The sequence below is a fragment of the Euleptes europaea genome, chromosome 8 (genome assembly GCF_029931775.1).
Source record: "Euleptes europaea isolate rEulEur1 chromosome 8, rEulEur1.hap1, whole genome shotgun sequence".
Classification (NCBI taxonomy): Eukaryota; Metazoa; Chordata; class Lepidosauria; order Squamata; family Sphaerodactylidae; genus Euleptes; species Euleptes europaea.
Window position 1 is genome coordinate 25,402,175 of NC_079319.1, and position 25,278 is coordinate 25,427,452.

Below are 25,278 nucleotides of genomic sequence, written 5' to 3' on the forward strand. Positions count from 1 at the left end.
GATGTTGGACTTCATGCCTAGGGCCAAATAGATATAAAGTAACTTTTAAGAAGAAAACAGGCTGCACAGTTTTGGAAACCTTGGGATCAACCATTGTAAATTCAAAATTCATACATAGCAAATATATTAGAGCAATACTAGTTTCTAGGTATCGGTTATTTTGTTTAATACAGCCACAAGTATTTAGATTGGATAAGCTGTAACTCCCAATTTTTTTAAACTATAACTTCCATGAAACATTATAAAAATTGCTGCATGGTTTGGCAAACACACTCATGTATGGTAGCCATGGAATAATGCAGATGTTTTCCTGTCTTATCAAGAATTATAGCCCAGATACAGAATCAAAGGATTTGCTGCTTCCTTAGCAAAAGTTAAGAGGAGAAAAGTTCACATTATTATAAAATACCTCCATGGATGATTCCCCGCCCCCTCCATAAAAGAATTAGCAAAATTTAACTGGTTGTCTCACAGTGTAACATGAGAGGAACTGTAAGGATTATTTGTAATTCCTGTGTCAAAACATGGCTATTAATCTGCATCATCTTTCAAGAGTTCAGCAAGCTGAGCCTTAGACCATCATCTTTCTGAGGACAAGGAAAACAACCAAAGAGCTCTTTCACAAGAAGCTTATGCCTCTTTCCAAAGATGGCATACAATTAAGGCCACCATAAGAGTAATGGCATTTTCAAAAGCCTGCCTACCCACATCCATAGTGTCTAATTTACTGCATGGGAAAATTGAATATATGAATTAGCTTCTATAGAGTCAGAACTTTGGTCCATCTGGCCCACTAAGAACTATTCTGGAGAAGCAAAGACCCAGAAAAAAATTATAACTTCCAAGGCACATCATAAAAATTCAGGGGGAAAATGTTTCCCACCTTCAATGACTTCTTTAAGTTTTTCAAAGGAAACATTAATGCATTTTGGGGAACTTTAAAAAATTGTATGAAATATTTTGGGGTGGGAATTAGTTAAATGTTTATTAAGACACAAGTTTTACTCACTGAAAATGAATAGCATGAAAATATCTGAGGAGTCCCCTCTCCCAATATTTGTGCAGGTCAGTAGAGTTCCTTTTCGCCCCAGTGCCCAGAGGGGCAAAAAGAAACTCTACTGACCTGCACAAATATTCAAAAACTTGTAACTTGTATGCAAATTTAAAATGTTATTTTCTTTCATTGATGGCACAAGTGGGGGGGGCATGAAAAAACTGCTCCGGTAACTGCTCCATAGCAAGCCAAAATAAAAAGACGTATGAGGTTGTTCTATCTTTTCCATATGGCTTCTGAAGGAACCAAGTGTGGATCATTACTTGCTATTTAAACCCTAACAACACAATATGAAAACACATAACTAAGTTGTAATTATTTCTTTAAATGATTAAAAAAAAACACCTACAAATTTCTCAGGAGCTACTGTAACAAATAATCTGTACTATCACATTCAGGCCATCTTTTTTTAAAATACTTTTAACTTTTAGAGGGATATAAGGGAGTGCAATTTACATTTACCTGAGATATTTCCCAAAACATCCTTAGTGTGACAAATCAAGTCTTCATTTTCTCCATCCTTAAAGTTGCCTATTTCTCCATAGTATAGCGCAATCCCAAGTTGCATTATGCGAATAAACATAGGGAGTTGTTGGTCAGTTATAGACAACTTCAAGCTTTCAACCAACGTATGAATCTGCAAGGACAGAGTATAACACAAGCAATATTATTATAGCTTTTTCTTCACAGAAACACATGGTTATTCAGAATTCTGTACATGTTGCCTTGTGGCTGAACTATATAAACTTTCATATTCAATGGGCATTGTTGCCATCAAGTCTCCAAATTCAGTGGCCTGTCTTTCCCCTTCCATCTAAGCTGCAAGACCAGCTTTTTCTCTGCCAGTCATGTGGGACCTTTAAATGCGGCTTCATGCAACCTTCACAACCAAGACTAAAAGCCTGAAAAGAAGTGACGGAATTAGAAACCACTCTGCAAGACCTCATCACAGTGACAGAAATACAGCAACAACCTTAGACATCCAAACTCACCTGGCACTGGGGAACTTATACCATTAATCAGAATAGCTCCACAATTACTCAAAAAGCATTATTATTATTGCATTAAAATGTGTTCTAATATTTCTTCTAACAAGGAGGCATCGGGCTTAAATGTGCATCTTCAGAGAAAAGGTTTCTTCCCCCCTCCTCTCATGATTCTAAATTGGGCAGCTGAGAGCTAGTTCTGACACCCTCATTTCTGATGAGTTAGCCAGGACTGCCTCTAACACACCTCCTCTCCGTCTTTCTTTTCCTTATTAGAAGGTGTTCACAGGACTTAGGAATTCCTCAACTTCTGTCAATCAGGCAGTATGTTGAATGGGTTATTTGGACCCCCTTCCCTTTTCCAAGCCCAGTAAAATGGAACATTTGGTTTACCATTCAAGTCCAAGTCTTAACTTGGACCCAGAATCTATTCTTAAAGTGTGCTTTTGATCTACTCCAAATGCAAACTATGACAAGCCAGCCTACTGAACAACACATGGTGACACCATGCTCCAGAAAAGGTGAAGCATTTAGATTCCAATGGGAAAATTAAGAATATACTCTCTCATAGTGTCATGGAAGTGTCTTAGGACTTGACTTTGTCTGGCTCATTCTAGTTATTTTATTGAAGAAAAGTGATCACAATTAGGAAATCTGCCAAACAACAACACTTAGGATTTCAAGAAAAATAAGCAGAATTTGATTTTATAACAAAAAGTAGCACACACTAAGAATGGTAAAGGATAATGAAATATAACTGTTCAAAAAGCATAGTTCAATTCTGCACTATGGAGGAATTTTCTTCATGAAAATCCAGACCAAACAGATTATTCTCTTCTTCAGAATGTGCTGTGTTCTTTCCAATACAGCCAATTTTAAATTAGTTGGTTTTCAAGTTGACTGCCTACAATTTTTGGCAATAATAATGAGAGTCTCAGGAGAAAGGTGAATTTACAAGCTGAAACAAACAAAAAAGTATCTTGACAAGAAAGCCCATGATGTTCCAGAACTTAAACCAGGGAACCAAGGTGACAGGGGAAAACCACTTGCAAGCACGATCAAAAAGAGACAGTTACAGAACAGACATTTCCAAGGTCTTATATGATCCAGATTGACAACAGTAACTTATTGTGTTGTAACCAATGTGACATAAGATGTCTCAATAGAGTTCCCTGGTTTCAGTTTCAGTCAACTAACGAAATACACGGAATCAAGAGGCATGCAACCATAAACAAGATACAATAAACCAATATTGAGGCATTCTGCTAACAGAAGTATGTTATGAAGAACATACCGTAATTTGTTTTAATTGCTAAATATTTTTATAGATAGCATTTTTGTTAAAATGTATGACTTGTATTTATTTGTTATTTGTTATTTTAGGGGATATGTACTGTACTGATAGAATAGGGGAATATGATATGAATAGGGGAATATGATATGTATTGATAGAACTTGCCTTATTTTTTACAATGTTAAAGTAGTAGTAATTTGTAGAATTGCCCTAAAATCACACGACCTCAGTTTGTTCTAGAACGAGGTTTAGAGACTGCTATACTGCCCTGAGCTGGATAGCCCAGGCTAGTCTGATATTGTTGTGATGCGGAGGTAGGCAAATGCAAATCACCTCTGAACAGCTCTTGCCCTGAAACCCCACCAGGGGTCATCATAAATCATTCGTGACTTGATGGAACGGAAAAAACCCAACCCACTGTTTTAAACTGTTCTTCAAATTAAAGTTGTTTTAAATCATTCCTCATTCTGGGAACCAAAATATTACGATAGTTTTATATGTTTAAGGATGCAATCCAGGGAATAATATCCATTAAATCCACTGGGACATACATCTGAGTACACAATCAGACAAGCACCCTGGCCACTGGATCTGGAAAAGCTCTTCTCAAAGGAATTAGTAGAAAATCCCAATTAATTTTTTTTAAAGAGCCATCTACTTTTATATACTAAATAGCAGCAAAACAGGCTTTTTATTTTGTACTGGTACTCTGCTTGCCCCTGCCCCCTTTCTATCTGACAGAAAGGGAAACAGACAAAACCCAAAGACAGGATGTAGCTGCCAGGTCTCACCCCATCCCTGTTTGCTGGGTGGCAACCGCCAAGGCTAAGGGTTTCAGAAGGCTTGGGATGGGTCGGTTCTCTATATGAGCTAGCACGAAGCAGCCAGGAGGCCAGGTAATGTTGGAAGGACGTTTTATTTTCTCAGCCCAGTTCACAGGCATCGTCCCATGCATGGTAGTTTCTACACTCCCTGGAACCCAGCCGCCTAAGGTTCCTTCACCTTTCCACACAACAGTCTCCACCTCTCCTTAGTGTCCAGAATACTCTTCCCAGCTCCTCACCATGGGCATCTTAAAGTCTATGCCTAGCAGCTGCTGACCACCTGGGAGTCGTGGGAGGGGACCCAGCCCACGCCTTCCTCAGTGTCTCTTCCATTCCACAGGAATGCCCTTTCCCAACGGGGAAGCTCCACCACCTAACAACCAGCCTCAGCTTATTCGGTGCCCTTCCAGCCAGACCGAGGCTACAGGCTTACTGGCACTTGGCTCCCATCCCCTCTGTGCCCTTGCCACTCCAGAAACCCCTCTGCATGCCCCTGAGCCACACAGTAGGAAATGCTTTGAAGCACACACCAGCATGGAGCTGAAAAAATAAAACCAGCTGAATATGACACTTTTAAAGGATCAGTGCAGGAATTCCCCCCCTCCTCGCCGCTCTGTCTGGATGCCCCCCCTCTCTCCCCCCCCACTTTTGGCGGAGACATTTGCGAAGCGAGTCTCTCTCTCCAAGATGGCGGCCTGGGGAAGGAGGCGTGCGGGACCCAGCAGCTCCAGCAGTGGAGGAGGAGGCAGGTAGAGGGTCGCCTTGTCTGCCATGGACTGTTACATAGTTCACGAAATCTACAATGGTGAAAACGCACAGGACCAGTTTGAGTACGAGCTGGAGCAGGCCTTGGAGGCCCAGTACAAGTACATCGTGATCGAGCCCACGCGCATCGGGGACGAGACGGCCCGCTGGATCACCGTCGGCAACTGCCTGCACAAGACGGCCGTGCCGACGGGCACCACCTGCCTCTTCACCCCCCTGGTGGTCCCTGCCGATTATTCTCACTACATCTCTTTGCCCGCCGGCGTGCTGAGCATAGCCTGCTGCATCCTCTACGGGATCTCCTGGCAGTTCGACCCCTGCTGCAAGGATCAGTGCAGGAACTTCCATTGCTGTAAAAGGCAATTACTGGGGGGGGGGGGGAGTGTCCCTGCTACTGGTAACTTGGAGAGTGCTTTTGTGGGATCCTGATAAGGATCCAAGGTAAACTGTAATTTATTTTTATTGTACTTCATTTACAACCCAACTTTCTCCACTATGGGGATCCAAAGTGGCTTACGACATTCTTCCCCTTCTCCACTTTATCCTCTAAACCAGGGTTTCTTAAACTTTTTCTACTTGCGACCCCCTTTTCACCTGAGAAATATAGGTGTATATAGGTATATAAAATAGGTATACAAATCAAACATTGACTGATAATAAATCATAAAGAAAATTACTGTTGCCAAATTTTTCGCGATCCCTCACATTAAGTTACATCACTCCCTATGGGGTTGCAACCCACAGTTTAAGAAGCGTTGCTCTAAACAACCCTGCGAGGTAGATTAGGTTGAGATTGGCTCAATGTTACCCAGTAAGCTTTCATAAGAGTGGGGGTTCAAACCCAGGTCTCCCTAGATCCTAGTCGGACACTCTAACCACTATACAACACTATCAACAAAGTCAACAATGATATCCACAGTTCTTTTTGAGAGACGGGAGAATTTTCAGACTTACACCAATAGGAATACATGGCCACCAATAAAGATAAGCAAGCTATCTTATAAATTTAGAATTGAATTACATTGATTTGAGCAATTAATCTGACATAGCTTTAATTAATTCTGGGTTAGCATAAAATGTATCTCTGTAAATAATGAAGTAAAAAGAAAGCAAAGGAGTCATGATTACAACCACAATACCATTTGACACTAGTGAACACTATGTCAGTGTTTCCATTATATGCTGTCAGAGGTTTGCAATTCTGCCATGAAAAATTTGCTCTCTTGGCATAAACCTTGACGATCAAGTCCATGGCTGTACTTCAGTCCTAAATTAAAAACAAGAACTTGGCTACTTTTAAAAGGGGAGGAGCAAAATTTAGCTTTCAGCTTGCACTCATCAAACATATAACACAGGAATGCCTTAAAAATATCAGGGCTTATGTCAACCATGATTCTATACAAGGACTCATTTACAATACAAAACTAACTGAATATTGTAATATGAAAATAACTGTTGATTATTTTCAACAATTTTAGAACTATTACACAGAACACAATTTACAATAAACGTAAGCATGTTTGTAGACAAGCTGAGAAAAGCAAGGCAATTTAAAGATCTGCCACACAAGCGATCTGACCGGAAGTGCACATCATTATATGGTGGTATTCAAATGCCAAAATACATAGCCCAAACCAGGAAGTTTAAGATAACATAAATCTCTTATTTCAAGCCAATATGGACACAGTGGAAAATACCAAGTCAACTGCCTTCTAGATTAGAAAGAACCATTTATGAACACTGTATGGCAAACCAATCAGGCATGGCCACTTTCAGGCCTTCCCTTGGGGCCCCAGTACGGGGACGGAGAAGGTTCAGTTACATCCTGGGCTCCCTTGTGACTGTTCCTCATTCCTCTCTATGCAATGCAAATCGAACAGGGAGTACACCCTTTTTTCATGAAGGCAACATGTAGCAACCTCACACTCTTGCTCCTGTTCTTGCGACACCTTTAGGTCTTGCCCCTCTGCTTTTGCCTTGGCAACCAGCCTGACACTTGAACTGGCAGTGCATCTGATAGCTAAACCACACTTATCCAAGAGGAGAAGAGTTGGTTTTTATATGACAACTTTCTCTACCACTTAAGGAAGAATCAAACCAGCTTACTATCACCTCCCCTTCCCCTCCCCACAACAGACACTCTGTGAGGTAGGCAGGACTGAGAGAGCTCTAAGAGAGCTGTGACTAGCCCAAGGTCACCCAGCTGGCTTCATGTGTAGGAGTGGGGAAACAAATCCAGTCCATCAGATTAGAGTCCTCCGCTCATGTGGAAGAGCAGGGAATCAAACCCGATTCTCCAGATTAGAGTCCACCACTCCAAACCACAGCTCTTAACCACTATACTACGCTGGCTCTCACCCACTGCCATTGCCTACCCACAGCTTATTCTTGTCTGTCAACTGCTTTTCAGGGCTGGGCCACCCATCAGCTACGCAGAGGCATTTTAGGAGCCACCTGTCACGGTGTTCTCTGGATACCCTGAATATCAAATCCAAACTATTAACTTTTTGGGTAGAGACTCAGCAACAGTTTTTAAGTATCTAAAAATTTAATTGGTAGTCTGCATTGTGAACGTGCAGCCACACATTACAGCATGAATGTGTATGCAAACAATGGTCTGCACAGCATCTGGCATTATTGGCCTCAATAAAGTTAGCTACACAGTTCCACATCAGCATTCCCACATCAGGAAACATTCTTGAAATAGACTACAAAGCTACTCAGCTTTTTCCATCTAAGTTCAAAAATAGGTTAAATGTCCATAGTACATGCCTGCCTTTTATGGAACTGCAGACTGATCTTCTGACACTATCGTGAAATGTATTGGGTATACCACATTTGGTGTGGTTACAATATACCACCATAGATTAGGATATTAAGCAAAATGTTCCCTTACTTTTAATATTGAGTCTAATAACCCGTTAGTTTCCTATTACCCATGGAAATATTTGAAAGGAGTAAGCTGAACAATGCAAAATATCAAACTAAGAGTAAAGAAACAAATGATACAAGGGGGGTTAGAGTAGTCTGACTGACATTTATGATATACAGTCTGGCACTTGACATGTTCCCAGCAGCTAAATTAGTATGCATGGAATACAAGGGCTTGGGTCCAGCCAAATATTTCCACCCATAGAGCACAACTTTCTCACTCCTCCAAACTTCTGCTACAGCTCAAAATGCCCCCTGAAATCATGTTCTTGGGAGTTCTCCAAGCCCCCATTTTGGGAGCATTTTGGGTTGCAGCAGGAACAAGAATGCCACATTCTGTAGGCAGCAATCCTTCCATCTGTGGTAATGCTCCATGGGGTCCAGGCAAAGGTCCTGGTTACTGACCACAATAAAACAGTTTTCAAATCTGGGGTTCAGAAATGAGTGGTCTTCTGAAAGACATAGAAATTCATCCCTTGTCTAAGTTCCCCTTTCCCTCCCTCAGGGTATATATTAAGTTATTCACACAGGAAATTTGAAACAGATTTTGAAATGTACTTACTTTAATAATAGATGGCATCTTAGAATTAAGATTATCATAAGTGAAGTGTAGACGAGTCCTGAATGAACACTTGTAAAGTAGGGGATCCTGATAAAACTCAATTTTGCCACTAGCATTCCTCTTGTCTAAGCAAACTGTGCAGTCAGAAAAATTGATCACCTTCCTTAGTACCATATCCGTTGCTTGAAAAAGAAAAATATTAGTTTAATTTATTCATATTTATTTATTCACATAGTTGGGTTAACATATTTGTGCCCCAAAGGCTGTTCAGAATTTAATAATATAAAGAGGATAATATAATAAGTAAGAAAACAAAAAACTGCAAAATAACAACTAATGTAGTAGCAAACCAAAAGAAAACCTCTGCCAGAAGTGCAATAGAGACATAATACATATCCTGTAATAAAACAACTTTTGCTGGGCATCTAATTCCCTGGAGAGGAAGATCCGCAACTTCAGCAGCACCACTGAGAATGTCCTATCCTACATAATGAATGATCACACTTACATCACACATAGCAAGATTAACCCAAAGATCTTAATAGAACAGTCAGGTTTATTAAGAAGAAGGCAGTTCTTAACATATCTTGGGCCCAGAGCATTTATTTTTTTTGCCACCAAGTCACAGCTGACTTACAGTGATCCCACAGGGTTTTCAAGTCAAGAGACGTCCAGAGATGGTTTGCCATTGCCTGCTTTCGTGTCACAACCCTAGCATTCCTTGGAGGTCTCCCATCCAAATACTAGCCAGGGTTGACCTTGCTTAGCTTCTGAGATCTGACGAGATCCGGCTAGCCTGGGCTATGCAATGTCAACATCAGTACTCTGAACTAGGCCCAGGGGAGAGGAGAAACTGAGGGCCATCCATATTTTGGCAATACCACAATCCAGATTTCTATAGGACCTCATCCAGTGGTTTCATGTAGATGCCGAATAGCATGGGCCAAGATGGAGCCTTGCCTCCATTTTATCCTCACAGCAATGCTGTGAGGTAAATTGGGCTGAGAGAGTGTAGCAGGATCAAAGGCACCCAAGGATCTTCATGACTGAATGAGGATTTAAATCTCCCTAGTCCTAGTTTGATATCACTATATCATATTGGTTCTCTTCAAAGACAGCCTCCCTACAACAACACATTCTGAAGTGATATGTGACAACACTAGTGAAGAATTACAATTTGTCTTTCCTCTGGGTATTTACTTCAACAAGCCTCTGCAGAAACTGTACAGCTCCTAGCTTCCCTGTGCATCATCTTCCATTGTAAGTCCAAAACAGCAGGAGCTCAGAACTAAGCCCTCTGCAGAACATGAGCAATCCTAGTGAAAAGGTCAGATTCTCCTTGTTCCATCTTCTCTTTCTTCTCTGCTTTCATTTCACCAATTTCACCTGCTCAGCCTTCTAGAAATGTGCCTATTCATTTAATATTTAACATACTGTTTACCTGATATATCCATAAATGCCCGATCCCAAAACTCATCCACTGTATAACATTCTGCTGAAGTGATATTGACTGAAAGAACAATATCATCCTCGACATATTTGAGTATGAGATTATTGATGACAATGTTGACATTGTTTACAACACGCCAAATTAAACTCTGTACATAGCCTAAAAAGAAAACATGGAATTAGTCAGTCCTTTGTTTGAAAAGTCCATGGTAAAATACAGAACTGGATTAACTAAATTTGGCAACATAAAACAATAACACTTACTGAAAACCTGATTCTCTTAATAAACAGAAGCACACAGACTCTATCACACAGCTTATATGATTCTACTAAGTAGTGCACAGGTGGGTAAACCAGTAACTTTTTAACTTTTCCATTTAACAATACAAACAGAAAGTAGTAACAAATACAACAAATCAATCCATATAAAGTTGCACAGAAGTATTCCCCAGAAGTAGAGAGCACAGCTTTGAACACATGAACACATGAAGCTGCCTTATATTGAATCAGACCCTTGGTCCATCAAAGTCAGTACTGTCTACTCAGACCAGCAGCAGCTCTTCAGGGTCTCAGGCAGAGGTCTTTCACATCACCTACTTGCCTAGTCCCTTTAACTGGAGATGCCAGGGATTGAACCTGGGACCCTCTGCATGCCAAGCAGATGCTCTACCACTGAACCACGGCCCCTCCCCTTTCCAATTTGTTATGCAGGTAACCCAGTCATCAGTGGACATTAGCTGTTGCCCTAACAACCAGCAGAAAGGTACATTGTTTACTCACAGAGAAGGTCCTTTCCCTCTGAAGTAGAAGGTCATCTTGAGCTTTGGGTGTTTCTCGTCCCATTGCTTGGAGAGGCAGGACTTAATTTTAAACTACTTCCTGTCTCGGGGCGAGGAACGCCCACACTCCCAGTTATTCTCCTGCCTTGCTGGAGAGAGGACGCTCCAGCCATAGCTGGAACTTAGATCTTAGGAGATTAGCTAGGTGAATTCTTCTTTCCTCTTGTTTTACTCCATTTGTTCCCCTCCTCCCCTCCTAACTGTACTGTGTTGGGTCCCTTTGTGTGTCTTGCCTTCCCGGTCCGTTCCGCAGCGGCATAGCCGGTTTGCATCAGGCTTGTGAAAGGGAAAAAGACGCGCCCAAAAATGGAAGCCGCGACTGCAGTAGCGGAGGAAGTCAAACTTCTCTCCGACACAGATCACAATGCAGCGCTTAGCGGCCATAACAAGCCGGCTCCCACTGTTAGCCGCTCCGGCAGACTTTCAGAGAGGGAAGCCAAGGAAGCTCAAAAGCGGCGGCAAAGGCAACCGCGAAAAACATTAAAGACGACACACTAAGCTGAGTGCCTCCTCGACCTTCCAAGGTCCCTGCGGGTTCCTCCGATCACTTAGTTGGCCAAAATCCTTCCAACACTTCCAAGCAATGGGACGAGAAACACCCAAAGCTCAAGATGACCTTCCTTCAGCAGCAACAAGATAATCCCCACTGCCAGGATGCATCAGTGGAGAAGGATGTGCCCATCTTTCTCTCCCGCAGCACAAACATATACACAGAGTAAGCACGGAATTTAATATGCATAAATTTGGTAACTCAAGTTTACTGTAAAATATAATGTCTTAATATTCATTTTCATGTAAATGCCCCAACAGAAAAAAAAAATGATGACGTACTGGTTTCCCACGCTTGGAGTGACCTCCAGTGATTATACTGAAACTACACTTTTCGCACTACTTTTATTCAAGGGGATTATTTTGCTCCTGATTCTGAAGAAGAGACATATGAAGGGAAAATGACTGGTACTAAAATGGCTACAGAAGTTCTGTTTAGGAAGGGATAAATTTCCCGAAGTCAAAACTGACTGCGGTTATGCTTTTTTATTTTTTTGCATTCATTGTTAAGTGGCAAAGCCCAATTTATATAACTACCTGGTGGCAAATCAGGATCAGGAGTGGTCTGCTGAATTCTTCGCGGTCTAATTGATGTCTTTGTACCTTCTGAGGTGCTACGAGTTGTTGAACTGGAGCCACAGCTTTCATGGTCATCCTATAAATTGTAACAAATACTCATCATGAAAGAAAGAGAGGTAAGCCATTTGACAACTAGGCCAATTTAACCAATCTGGAACTGCAACGCAAGTGAACAAATATAGATCAAGATCCAGAGAGCCAGAGAGATTTGAGTTTATGTTTCTCAAACCACAGACCCCTTCACCCTCTATATTTTTTACCTGCAGGTGGTTACAATAAGGGGTACTTTATCAAGTCAGTCTTGCGAGAGTTATACATTTAGTCCAGAGTGAACAGTCATTTTTTCTCCTTTGTAAAATACTTAATGTAGTAAAAAAAAAAGTGGCAATAGTTTACATATATTCATATCTGTCTGAACATTATTTTTTTGCAGAGGTAAGAAGATGCTTCTTTTTTTAGAACGTTAATGATAAGAAATAATATGAAAGGAATATGGAACATCTAAAGTAATACACTCATTCTTGGGAACATAAACATTATAAAAAAAATTCCTAAACTAAATAGTAGTAAAAAGCCAAAAGATTATCCAAACCCTCTCAAAATATGTATTTTAAAATTAAACAGCCACTGATATTATTGTAAAACAAAATTCAGAGTTTAATTACTGGAAGACACCATGTGGCCATGACCTTACAAGAACTATGTTGCTATTTGGATCTTTTTATGTTAAAGAAATCTTCAGTCACACATATTTCTGTTCAATGTTAACATTGAAAACACACAATTAATTTTCGAAACATATGTGGCTGCCTCATAAGACCAGAAATAAAACATGTTCATTAAAGGGATGTGAAAAAGTTCCAAGTTAACTGCCAAAACTAGCATAATTATGAAAATATTTAACACTGGAACCGACTGAAATCACATACTGCATAGAGATTACACTGATGTCATGACAAGCTTCCCAGCCAAAATGCACTAAAACTACTATAGCCTAATAAATCTAGGTCACACCATATGACAAACATTTTGAAGATTAAGAAATGCAAATGATGGCTTTCCATTTTAAAAAAATCATTTTATTAGTTCCAATACATTTTGTAAGAAAAATATATTTTCAATAGATCAACAAATTATTTCAAAAGATTCAATTAAGACAGTAGTTATCTAAATCTAAAAGAATTAAGTTTTTCTATAATTGTTTCATGATGCGTTTTCCTTAAGCATTTACACAGTTTCTCTGTAATCACCACTGTATGTGAAGGCTAAAGCTGTTTGAAAGCAATTGCATTTTCTTCATCTTTGTTATACATCCAAGGCTTCCCATAAATCAAAAAAACTTTCACTGAACAATCAACTTTCACCAGGTATCTTCAAAAAGCCAAATTAACACAAGGAAAAAAACCAACAATTTAAGTACATCAATAAACTGTACTTTCCGTAGGCTGTTGTGTGTAATTCCTTGATACTCTTTCAGCAGGGACCACATACAAACCAGTTTTTATTCTTCCTTTCCAAGGAGACACGCAATTTAGCTAGCTCTGATAGCCAGCTATTATTTGTGTTTATCTCTGGCCCCACACCTTTTTCAACTTCTCCAATTCATGGAGCGAATTTAGGTGAAGAAAGGGGTTAGTCTCTGACTTCAGACTGGGTTATGGAAACACTGGGATGCAGTAAGAATCTCGCTGCTTCCTAGAATCTTCCCAAATCCTGATGCAGAACTGAAACACTAAGAGTTCTCTTCTCCAAGTCTGCACATATCAAATAACATGGGGGAGCATCAAGATCTATCTCTCCCATCTAGCACGAAATGAGAGTCTTCTTCTGGAACTCATGAAGAAATTTAGAAGGACAGGGGTTTCACACTTCAGGCTTGACAAACAAAGGCAGGTGTACACCCAAAAGAGATCAGTGATGGCCCCTGGACACCAAGCAACCACATTTGTGGACTCCTATCTCTTCTACAGGCTTTATGTAGTGTGATCTGCTAAATTTAAGATGTATATGAATAAGTTATCTATACTGGCCCTGTTCAGATTACTACAGCCAGTATATTGGTACAGCACCATTTGGTGGCAATGCCTTTGATCTGTAAAAAAAACAAAACGCCATGACCTTATTCAGGTGTTCTAATAGAATCCATGTGGGCCACTGGTGTGCTTTGCATTTGTAACATAAACCATTAAGGCATATCTAATTAATGTGCATTTTGGCTTAAGAGCATTAGAAATGCTACAAGGCATCAGACCAAGATCCACCTAGCCTGCTATTCTAAGAAATAATTTCAGGGACCAGCAGGCATTAGGAGGACCTACATACGTATGTACATACATATACAAGCCCTACATAAATTAGCTAGCAGATGATCAACAGAACTTCTACCAATTTCAGCCTAGTTCTTGAACCAATGAATAAATGTACTGTGCAGAAGAGAAAGGATGTTATATCAGTGTGTTTCTGTTCACCCCAATGCACATCACCAATCTCCAATAAACTAACCAAGCTGGCCACAGAGAAGGAACTAAGGACGAGCAGATGTGAACAGCAGCAACTACAAGTTGTAAGAAGACAGCTGGCTTAAATGTGGATACTAGGTTGCAATAAGTCACTAGTATATTATAAATAGCTTCTTGCCATGTTGATTTGTTAGTATAAAATAAAGCTTTCCTGAAATAATTCTGAAGACTGATCAAAGATTTAATCAGTGAAAGAGAAAAACTTGAGCGAAACAAAAAAAACTTCACCCATGTTTCATTTTTTCTTCTCCTAATCCATTCATCATATAATTTCCCAACCTACCTACCTACCTTGAAAGGCTACATTGTCAGTGGCAAGATTTGTTTCAGTCCTTATATCCCTCAAACACTAGTTATATGCTGCTCAAGATCAATGGATCAAGGAGCTTCTAAGGGATAAAAGGAAGGAAAGGGGAAGAGCTGGCAACAGAGCACAGTGGAGAGCAGGCAGAACCCTTCAGTGCTTCAATCTGCCCTGGGGCCAATAGAACCCCAATGCCTAGGTGACAAAATTAGCCCTTTGTACTTCCTTCACGTGCCAAAAACAGAGGAAAGTAGCATTTTAAAGTGCTTAACATTAAATAAAATGTGCTGGATTACATTTCAAATAACTGAAAACAAGATTATTTCTGCTAAACTGCAGCCAAAACTAATACCAAAGACTACAAGGCAATATAGTCCTATTTAAAAGCTTGAGTAGCTTTGCTGGTTTACTAAAAACATAAATCACAGGCTTTATGTTCTATTTGGCAAATTAAAATTAGGAATGAGAAAATGCCTATTTCATTTTATTACCTTAGTTTCTACATTTGTCATTGGCTTTGTTCTCCACTTTTCATTGTTTTTATTTAATTATTTACATTAGTTATAGTCCACCTTTGTCACAGGGACTTAAGGCGAATGACACACAGTGAGTCAGTATAATCAGCAAAATGGGGTATTCAATCACTTAATGTTTAGGATTTTAGAAGTCTGGAACCACCAGAAAGAATTGAAGCATAACATAAGTGTTAACACGACACATTAAGCAGTTCAGAAATTACATAACAGGATCCTATTTACAATAAACAGCCATCTAGACAAAAGTCTCAATCATTTTCCAAGTAAGTTTGTGAACCATTCTGTGCAGTGCGACCCTACTGCCTGCACAGAAAAGCCCTCCTGAATAGTTCAGTTTTGCATAGTTTGCAGAAGGCCAGGAGTGGGAGTGTTCTAGAAGTCCTCGGGCAGGCCATTCCACAAGGTGGGAACCAAACAGAGAAAGCGCATATACGGGCAAATGTAAATTTACCCATTTGCAGGTTGGCACCTGCAGAAGCCTCTGTTGACTTGAGTGAAGTTGTCATGGAGAAGTATAGGGAGAGAGGTAGTCCTGCAAATAAGAGGAGCCAAGGCCACAAAGGACTCTGTATATAATAGCCAATACCTTAAACTGAGCCCAGTAACGGATGGGTAGCCAATGGAGTGTCCGCAGAATGGGATAATATATATATGCTCCGTCTAGCTCCTGTTAATAGCCAAGCCACGGCATTCTGGACCAGTCAGAGTTTCTGATATGATTTTGAGGGGAGACCAACGTTCAGGGCTTTACAGTAGTCTAATCTCGGTGTTACTGTTGCATGGATTCAGTTGGCCAGGCCAGCCATATCAAGGTAAGGGGCCACCTTAAGAGCCAGGCAGAGTTGGTAGAAAGCCTTTTTTGCAGTTGCATTAACTTCCTTCTCCAGTAATAAAGCTGGATCCAGTTAAGACCCCATGACCGTATAACTGAGTCAATAAGAGATAGTTGAACTTCATCAAAAGTGGTAAAAACAACGTCCTTCAAGACCTTCTCCTTCCAAACCAGCATTACCTGTCTTTTCAGGGTTTAGTTTCAATTTGTTCTTGAACTGGTAGATTTATTTGTATCACATAAACATATTCTATAGTATTCATACGAAATTTATGCAGTCTTTATATAAAGATTTATTGATGCACATGAGGATTCACTGACTGATGCACAAATAATGTTGCAAAAATTGTAGCTTCGATGCAGCAAACAGAAAATGGTTAAAGTCAAGTAAAAAATAGAGTCGAGGGTTTGATTTGCACAATGGAGAAGAACAATTAAAACAAGGATTTGGGGTTGAACCAACAGGGATGACTCTACTCCAAAAAGGATTCTCCTGGGAATACTGATCAATACAGGGGACTACTGCACAGAACTAGGAGGTCCTTAAACACGTTAAAGAATCATGAGCAGGCCACAGAATTTTCAACTCCCCACCTCAGTCTTTACTCACTTAAGCATGTGATCCTGTCTGCCCTGTATTACAGCTGTTCATGGTATGCACCAACATTAGCCAGAGTTAAGATCTAAAAGGATCTCTACAAACTGGAAGAATGGGCATTAAAATGGCTAATGAGATTTGATGTGAGCAAGTGTAAAGTGATGCATATTGGGGCAAAAAATCCCAACTTCACATATACACTGATGGGATCTGTGCTGGCAGTGATAGACCAAGAAAGGGTGAGAGATTCAAAACGGATAAAAGGAAGTATTTTTTCGCACAACACATAGTTAAATTGTGGAACTTTCTGCCCCAAAATGTGGTGATGGCTGCCAACTTGGAAGGATTTAAGAGGGGAGTGAACATGTTCATGGAGGAAAGGGGTATTAATGGCTACTAGTTAAAATGGATACTAGTCATGATGCATACCTACTCTCTCCAGGATCAGAGGAGCATGCCTATTATCTTGGGTGCTGTGGGACACAGGCAGGATGGTGCTGCTGCAGTAGTCTTGTTTGGGGGCTTCCTAGAGGCATCTGGTTGGCCACTGTGTGAACAGACTGCTGGACTTGATGGGCCTTGGTCTGATCCAGCAGGGCTTTTCTTATGTTTTTATGTTCTTAGTTGATACTATTCAAGATGCACTTCCAATTTGAAGCTACAATTTGAAACTTGTCAAAAATCCTTCTTTGTACTAGGGTATATCCTGGTTAGCACTAATAGATGTAGAAATGAACCACGATGAAGGGTAGGGGGAACACTTGTGAAAACTCTCAGGCAAGAGGGGGAAGTCTGTTGGGAGGCAGCTTACTCTTGGTGTCTCAACAACTGTTAAGGACAAGATAATATTACATATGCATCAGCCCAGGGACCTCCCCCCCCCCAAAAAAAAATTCTTTCTTCTAGTAATTCAATGTTCATTGCTCCTTGGGCAATCTTTGTTGGATCTTGTGAGCCTAGCCATTTCATAATCCACTGAAATGTTTGAAAAATGTGATGCTTCTCAAATCTTTTAATCTCAACTAAAACAGCCAATTCCTACTAATTTTGGCCATTCTCAAAACCCTTCCCTGAATGTGCTTTTGTTCATCACTATGTTTTTACTACTGAGAACTAAACATCACTACTGAGAACTAAACAGGTTCTTAATTACTCTAATTTAAATCAGGTAAAAATTGCAATTCTTAGTTTTTATACAACATAATTTGAATCGATTAAATGTAAATTAAGTCATTCAAAAATTACCAGGCGCATGCAATATATTAATGTGAGCAACCTTCACATTTCTTCCTTTGCTACTGTATGGTCCATGTAATTATGGTACTGGCAACAGCTCTGCATGGAGAACCTAATTTCTCCTGTCATTAGTTAATAGCTAGCAAAAGGAAAATGGAAATGTAGTAAGAAGGTGAGCACTGGCAATCAGCAAACAGGTTTCAGCTACCCAAGAGAACTAAACCATAAACTTTCTGCAAAATAAATAAATAAGCAGTTACTCTCTGGTATTCAACTAGGCTCACTCAACATACAGAAACCCAGGTCAACAGGATGGAGAAAATAAGATTTATAATTAAACGGGGAAAGGGGGGAGTGTGGTAAAGTGAGAATTTTGGAAACATCTTATAATTTTCTTATATAATGCCAAAGACAGAAGCTCAGGGAGTATTCAATGTCTAAAGAGAAATGAATGCAACTTGTTTCAGATTAAAGCAAACCATAGAATAACCTTTGTGAATTATTATACTCTGAGGTATTTCAGCCACAGTTCACGGCAAAGGTAAATTCAAACTCGATTATAGATTATTCTGTACTCATATCTATTAAACTGTTTTAGCTCAAGTTAATATTATATAGCTAAAATATGCTTTTCTACAAACAAAATCTTTACATCTATATTCTTGTTTGAATACCAGGACGTTTCCTGTGGTCAGATGAAGAATTTGGAAGTTCAGATTTCTCACACTATATAAAAATTCAAGTTTGGAACAGCTGCCTAATGTGGTAGTTTCCACAGAAAATAATAACAGTTTTATTATTTCCACAATATCATACATATAAACGTAGGGATACATTGATAACAAGTTCAAACAGGTCGCATGCCAAATATAAGCACCAAACCTGGATGATTATACTTTATTAGTGGCTTTTTAAAAAGTATATATCATAATGCAAAATGAGAAATGCTACAGAGTACATATTTACAGAAGATCGTATTGCAACCCCTTAGTAACATTTTTTTTAATGAATACCTTCTAAATGCTTCATTTTTTAATCAGCAGCTCCCAGGGCATCATGGCAAATTATTTTTGAAACTGAAGAGAGTTCATTATAATGACATGGGAGCCAGATGTTGGAACGGGGGGGGGGATCAACTGGGTGAGCACAAGCCTTTGGCTGAGTCTGAAGTAGTTATTTGGATCCCAGCCTCTATATCTTCACACCACTTAAGAGAAATATGCTCACATACACTAATAAACAACAACAACAACAACAACAACCTTTTATTTATATCCCACCCTCCCCCGGCTTATTGACGCTGAGTTGGATTGACCCATATGCTCCTTAAAGTAATTATCCTACAGCCTCACTGGAAAGGCTAAAGTGAATATGCATGTCTCTTGCCTTCCAGGAGACTCTTCCAGAGCAGTGGGGCAGCAATACAAGAGGCCCAGACCGTAAACGGTAGTATCCTCAAGAACAGGGGAAGGGGACCTGCTAGGAGACTTTGATGGGAGGAGTGTAATTGCTGCACAGGCTCATATCAGGAGAGATGATCCTTCAAGTATGTAAGCCCCAAGTCATGAAAAGTACATACCAGCACCTTAAATTAGGCCCACAAATAGGCAGCCAGTGAAGATACTTCAGGACCCTTATAATAGGGCCCTGATAAACTGACCCTGCTAACAAATTGGCCTTCTGCACCACCTGAAGTTTCATAATAGTATAAAAAGGCATTTAGAGCATGTTACACAACACAACACAAGCCTTTATTGGCATATTACAGTAATCTAGTGTCATGGTTACTATAGCATGGATCACCAAGGCCATAAGACTGTAAGAATAGCCCTGTTGGATCAGACCAGTAGCTTATCTATTCTAGCACCCCGTTTCACACAGAGGACCAACAAACCAGGCATAGGATCCAAGGTCTTCACCTGATGTTGCCTCCCAGCACTGGTAATTGAGAGAGCCATTGCCTCTGAATGTATATGTTCCCTTTAGGAACCATAACGAGTACCCACTGGTGAATTCACCCTCCATGGATTTTTCTAATCCCCTTTTAAAGCCATCTATGCTTGTGGCTACCACTAGGCCCACTGGCAGTGAATTCCACAATTTAATTACTCATTAAGTAACGAAGTACTTCCTTTTACCTATTCCAAATCTATTGCCTATAAACTTCATGGGCTGTCCCCGAGTTCTAGGATTAAAGAAGAGGGTGAAAAAGTTCTGTATTCGCCTTCTCTATCCCATGTATAATTATATAAACCTCTATCATGTCTCAGATCATATGTCGGTGTAAATGGGGTCAACTTCCAAACAAGAATTTTTGGCTACCATATTCACATGAGATTTTTCACCCCAATCAGGAGACCTAGATCTAATAATACCCCAGTATTTAACACTTCCAAACTACATGATTGTGTTCAGGGGATTCACAGAGATATTAATAAATATGGGAGAGAAAAACCTGCACCTGATGGGTCTTCCTCTTTTCCTGCTGCCTTAAACTTTTCCTAGCACTATTATCTTTTCCACTGATTCTTGTCTTCTCATAATGTGACCAAAGTACAATAGGCTCATTTTAATCATTTTAGCTTCTAGAGAGAGTTCAGGCTTGATTTGACCTAGAACCCACTGATTTGTCTTTATTTGGCTGTCCATGGTATCTGTAAAACTCTCCTCCCAACACCACATTCAAAGGAATCAACTTTCTTTCTGTCCGCTTTTTTCATTGTCCAACTTTCACACCTGTACATAGTAATGTGGAATATTGTGGTATGAATTATCTTGATCTTGGCTGCCAGTGACACAACCTTACACTTAAGAATCTTTTCTAGCTCCTTCATTGCTCTACTCATCCCATAATTTCCCCCGGAGAAGGCACATTTGGCACAGGTCTGTAGTTGACGAATACCTGCTCATCAGCAGAAGCTTCAAAAGTCTAATAACTACCTCTTTCAGGGGCCTTGAAAAAAAATCCTTTCAGTAAAGATGCATTTACTATTTTCTAGATAAGAGGTCATTACCTCACTATAAACTACAAAGGACATGGGTCTAGGCCAGGGGTCGGCAAACTCATTAGTCAAAAGAGCCAAATATCAACAGTACAACGATTGAGATTTCTTTTGAGAGCCAAATTTCTTAAACTTAAACTATATAGGTAGGTACACTGTTTATTAACTCAATAAACTTTATAATTAAAGTTTTAAGTCTTAATTAAACTATAGGTACACTGAATAAAACTTGATATCATACTTAATAGTGATCTTATTTATTGATAAAAATTAAATTCTAAGTCCCTGCCATTTCCCCCTCCCCGTCCGGAGTCCTCATCTGGAGGCCTGGTCTACCGCCATAAAAGCCTATTGGTAGACCTGGCCTCCGGCTGAGTCCCATTGGGAGGCCAGGTCTACCCATTGGCTTTCTTGGCAGTAGACCTGGCCTCTGGAGGCCCTTTGAAGCCAATTGGTAGACCTGGCCTCTGAAGGGGAACTTTTCCCCCTCCTCGAAGTCCAGGTCTACCGCCAAGAAAGCCAGTGGGTAGACATGGCCTCCCAATGGGACTCAGCCGGAGGCCAGGTCTACCAAAGGAAGCTCGCCCCGCCCAACAGCTGATAGGCTGGGGGGCAGGAACCGCCGAGCCGCCCGCCCAGCAATCGCGCGGCTAGAGGGGAGGGGAGGCTTTAGCCTCCCAACCATTGAGGGCAAGGGAAAGGGGGACCCGGCCATTCTCCACGGCTGGGGGGGGAGAGACAGCGCGCCCACTCACCTGCTCTCTCTCAGGCACGCTGGCTCCACAGCCCGGCTGCAGGTGCGAGCGGGCGCAAGAGCAGGGGCTCTGAACCAAGTTCAGAGAGCCGCACTCAACAGGCCAAAGAGCCGCATGCGGCTCGGGAGCCGAAGTTTGCAGACCCCTGGTCTAGGCTATCAGTTGTGGCTTTCACACTCCCCAGGATTTTGTCAACACCTCAGATGTCACAACAAACAAGGGCTTGTTTAAACAACAATTTATTTGCAAACCTCAATTAGGCTACCAATTGCAGACAAGACCACAGTTGGTCCATAAATCTCAGTCTTGTGCTTGCCTCCGTTCTTTGATCCAGACAGAATCCCTTCATGCTATCCCAAGCCCTCATACACTGCTATAACCATTGGTCATGGTAACAAATGGGAAGGAAATGGTAGGGGGGGAAGGAACCCAATGACAATCCAAGCTCCCCCCTCTGTTCTTGGCTAAGAACTGTCAGACACCTTCATCCATCCTGTCCAGCCACTTCAGTGCATTTTTAGCTGCACCCTGAAACAAAACAGAGCTTTTACAACCTTCACCCTCCCCTTTCATTCTTCCTATTTCACCACACTGCCTAACACTGCTTCCTCTCAGAAAGAAAATAAAAGCTTGGAAAGAAACACAGGACCATGTCAAGGTCATTAACTCACTGTCTCCTTCATAGGATATAAAGGTGAGTACGGAAAGGGATGTTTTCTGTTTACATAGGAAAATGACAATAGGTGAGTAGTGAACTGATATGGATTGTAATCATGTTTTCTGCAAAGCAATTTCCACTATGTATAATGACAAAGTGAATAATAACAAAGGTCATTAACTCACTGTCTCCTTCATAGGATATAAAGGTGAGTACGGAAAGGGATGTTTTCTTTTTACATAGGAAAATATGACAATAGGTGAGTAGTGAACTGATATGGATTGTAATCATGTTTTCTGCAAAGCAATTTCCACTATGTATAATGACAAAGTGAATAATAACAAAGTGTTCTGTTGTCCCACTGCCATTTAAATTTCCCCACAGGTGAGTCTGAAACTAGCAAGGACACAGGCAGGGAAAGAATACAGGACCACGAAGAGAGTAAACTGAGAACGCACCCGCTGGAACAGATAGGTTTTTCCATTATTCTGGGCAGCCATGTCTGTAGGCAGGAGGCTGAGAAGAGTAGCGCTAACCAGCGAGGTACAAACAATGGGTTATAACTGCAGTTTAAAAACCACCAGCATATCACAGTTCATTGGCCAGCCTGTATTCAGATATCAAACTAAGCTGGAGTTTAATCAAACTGTGGTTTATCTAAATGCAGTCATCCAGTCACATATATTTTAAAAAACCTAGAAAGTCAAAAAAGCTACAGCAAAAGGAAGACCAAACCAATGCTTATAAAAAAAAATATTTCCTTCAGCAAAACAATTTTTTTTACAAAACATCCACTTTTGCAGAATCTCCAAGAAGTACCCAAATACAAGCAGCTATGTTTGAAGAGTTTCAGCACAGTCATTTTAACAACATGACTCTTTATTCATATGATCTGAAAGTTTACCAAAATAGCTCTGAAATGCTTTTTGAAAGCAACTCTCTGAGTGACAGCCAAACCAGCTAGCATGAAAAGAACTCCCACAGGAATCTCATGGCACCATTTCAGTCAACTGTAGACGCAGCACTATAAAGTTCAACTGTATTATTGATAGGTGTCAGAAAACAAAGGTTTCACTGGCACATCTCAATTCAAAGGCATGAACAAAAATAAGTTAAACTATTAATGATTGCCATCGTCATAATAAAAGAATGCATCAGAAAAAATATCTATAATTGTCAAAATGTTCAGTTCTTTAACTAACTGTTAACAAGGGAGCAAAAGATAGGTTGATAGAGGCTGACAGAAACTACTGTGCATTGAAGCTGCTGAATGCAGAGGGGTCTGATGCCTAGAGGGGAACACATGCAAACTCACTTAAGTCTGTCTAAAGAGCAGAGATTGGCTCACCGGGACTTATGGTACTGAAGGACTGTGTGTCAGTTCCCAACTAAGACAGCTGTTAATCTTTTAAAAATCCAAAACTCAAGTGAGTCCTTTCATCCTCAAGTAGGGCGAGAGAACTGCCAGAGTATTACCCTTCAAGAGAAGTTGCAGGGTTATACAGGGGCTGTGCTCTGTATGCGCTGCCATGCCAGTGAGCAACTTCATACTGGAGAAGGCAGAGGACAGAGTCTTGGGGTGCATGGACATGTTTAAGACTTTCCTGCTGCAAGATTTAAATTCTCTCTTCCAGCTTCAGAATGTAGAAACTTACCTTGCCCGTCATTAGAGAGGCCTTCATTGAGTTTTTCTAGAATTCTAGTGCGGTGAATTCCAAGGCTGGTAAAGCTCCTGGGCCAAAGATGCTGGCCATTACCGCTGGACAATTTTAGAAAAGTCTTGGAACAAAATTACTGCTCCAATCTGCGATCCTTTTATTTTCCAACATGTTGCTAAGCAAGACTTGAGCCTGCAAACTATTAAAAAAGCATGCAAAAAGCAGCTTTTGTTCTTTAAATAAAGTATCTAAATAGCCTCCTTTATAATATACCATGAGCTTGTCCTAGAATCAGAGGGCTCTCATAGGTCATGGTTGGGATTTTCTGTAGTTTCCTGGGACAGTTTACCAAGTTTCAACCTCACACTCCTGGGAACAGAGATGTACACCATGCCCAAGTTGCTATACTTAGCTGAAAAAGTAGAAGTGTTCTATTGCATGCCCACATAACATAACATCCCAAAAAGAAAGAATCCTCAAAGGAGGAGCAAGAAGCATTGGCTTTGCTTGGCAACAAACACACACACACACAAACCCTGTACAATCTCAGCCTTTTTGTTGTCACTTTGTTATAAGAAACACAAGCTCCCATTCAGTGTTCAGTATGACACCCCAGCTGACCCACGCTCTGTTAACAGTTTAAGAAAGCTCTTATACACGGTAACTACGAAGCCATATTGCCTCAGTTATTTGATAGCTATCCTCACACTAATTCTGGCTAGCTGCAAGGATGGGAACGTCAGCACTTTATTCAAATGAAGGTAGACTGGCACCCCATGAATACTTGGCTAAACATCCTGGTAACAGATGGATAAGTAAAGAGGAAAGCTTGGTACTGCAAATGCCATTGTCATAAGAAAGTCACAGAACTTCTTGTAGTTCAGCCGGACCGGAGTAAGGGGCAAAATTCTAGAGAGATGAAAGTATTTCCCGGCTGGAACACTGATCAAAGTGCATTCATGCAGTTTCTTACTAAAACTGTTAAACCTTTGAAATCCACATCCCCATTCTCCCCCCCTTTTTTTCCTCTCTTGATATTGCAAAAAAGGATAGCAGAGGCCCCAGAGAAAATAAACTGGTTCTATCCCTTCAGTGCTTAATAGGTATCGCAAGGTTTACCCTGAACTGATCACACCATTGTTGGGGATACTGATAAAAACTAATTCCCTTCCTGGACATATGATAACTGTGCTGTTAGAATGAACTACATGATTGCCACTATTTCTTCCCTTGCAAGTGAACAGTTAATGAAGGAACCGTGGGATGAGCACACCTGCCACTCGCAGATCCAGCACTTCAAGGCCTAAATTCCATCTAAATTTCAAACTCTGTAGATTTGCAGGGCTGC

The 25,278-nt window shown here is 40.6% G+C and overlaps 1 protein-coding gene across 3 annotated transcripts in view; it reads right to left on the reverse strand.

Moving 5' to 3' along the window:
• The window catches only part of VPS13B (vacuolar protein sorting 13 homolog B), a 410,777-nt gene that overhangs the window by 366,920 nt on the left and 18,579 nt on the right, over window positions 1-25,278 (reverse strand). For all 3 annotated transcript variants that reach the window (XM_056853998.1, XM_056853999.1, XM_056854000.1), the window contains exons 3-6: window positions 11,791-11,908; window positions 9,858-10,025; window positions 8,417-8,598; window positions 1,517-1,691 (exon numbers count right to left, since the gene is read on the reverse strand). In XM_056853998.1, the coding sequence (XP_056709976.1) occupies window positions 1,517-1,691; window positions 8,417-8,598; window positions 9,858-10,025; window positions 11,791-11,908 (643 nt within the window). The remainder of the gene's footprint in view (window positions 1-1,516; window positions 1,692-8,416; window positions 8,599-9,857; window positions 10,026-11,790; window positions 11,909-25,278) is intronic.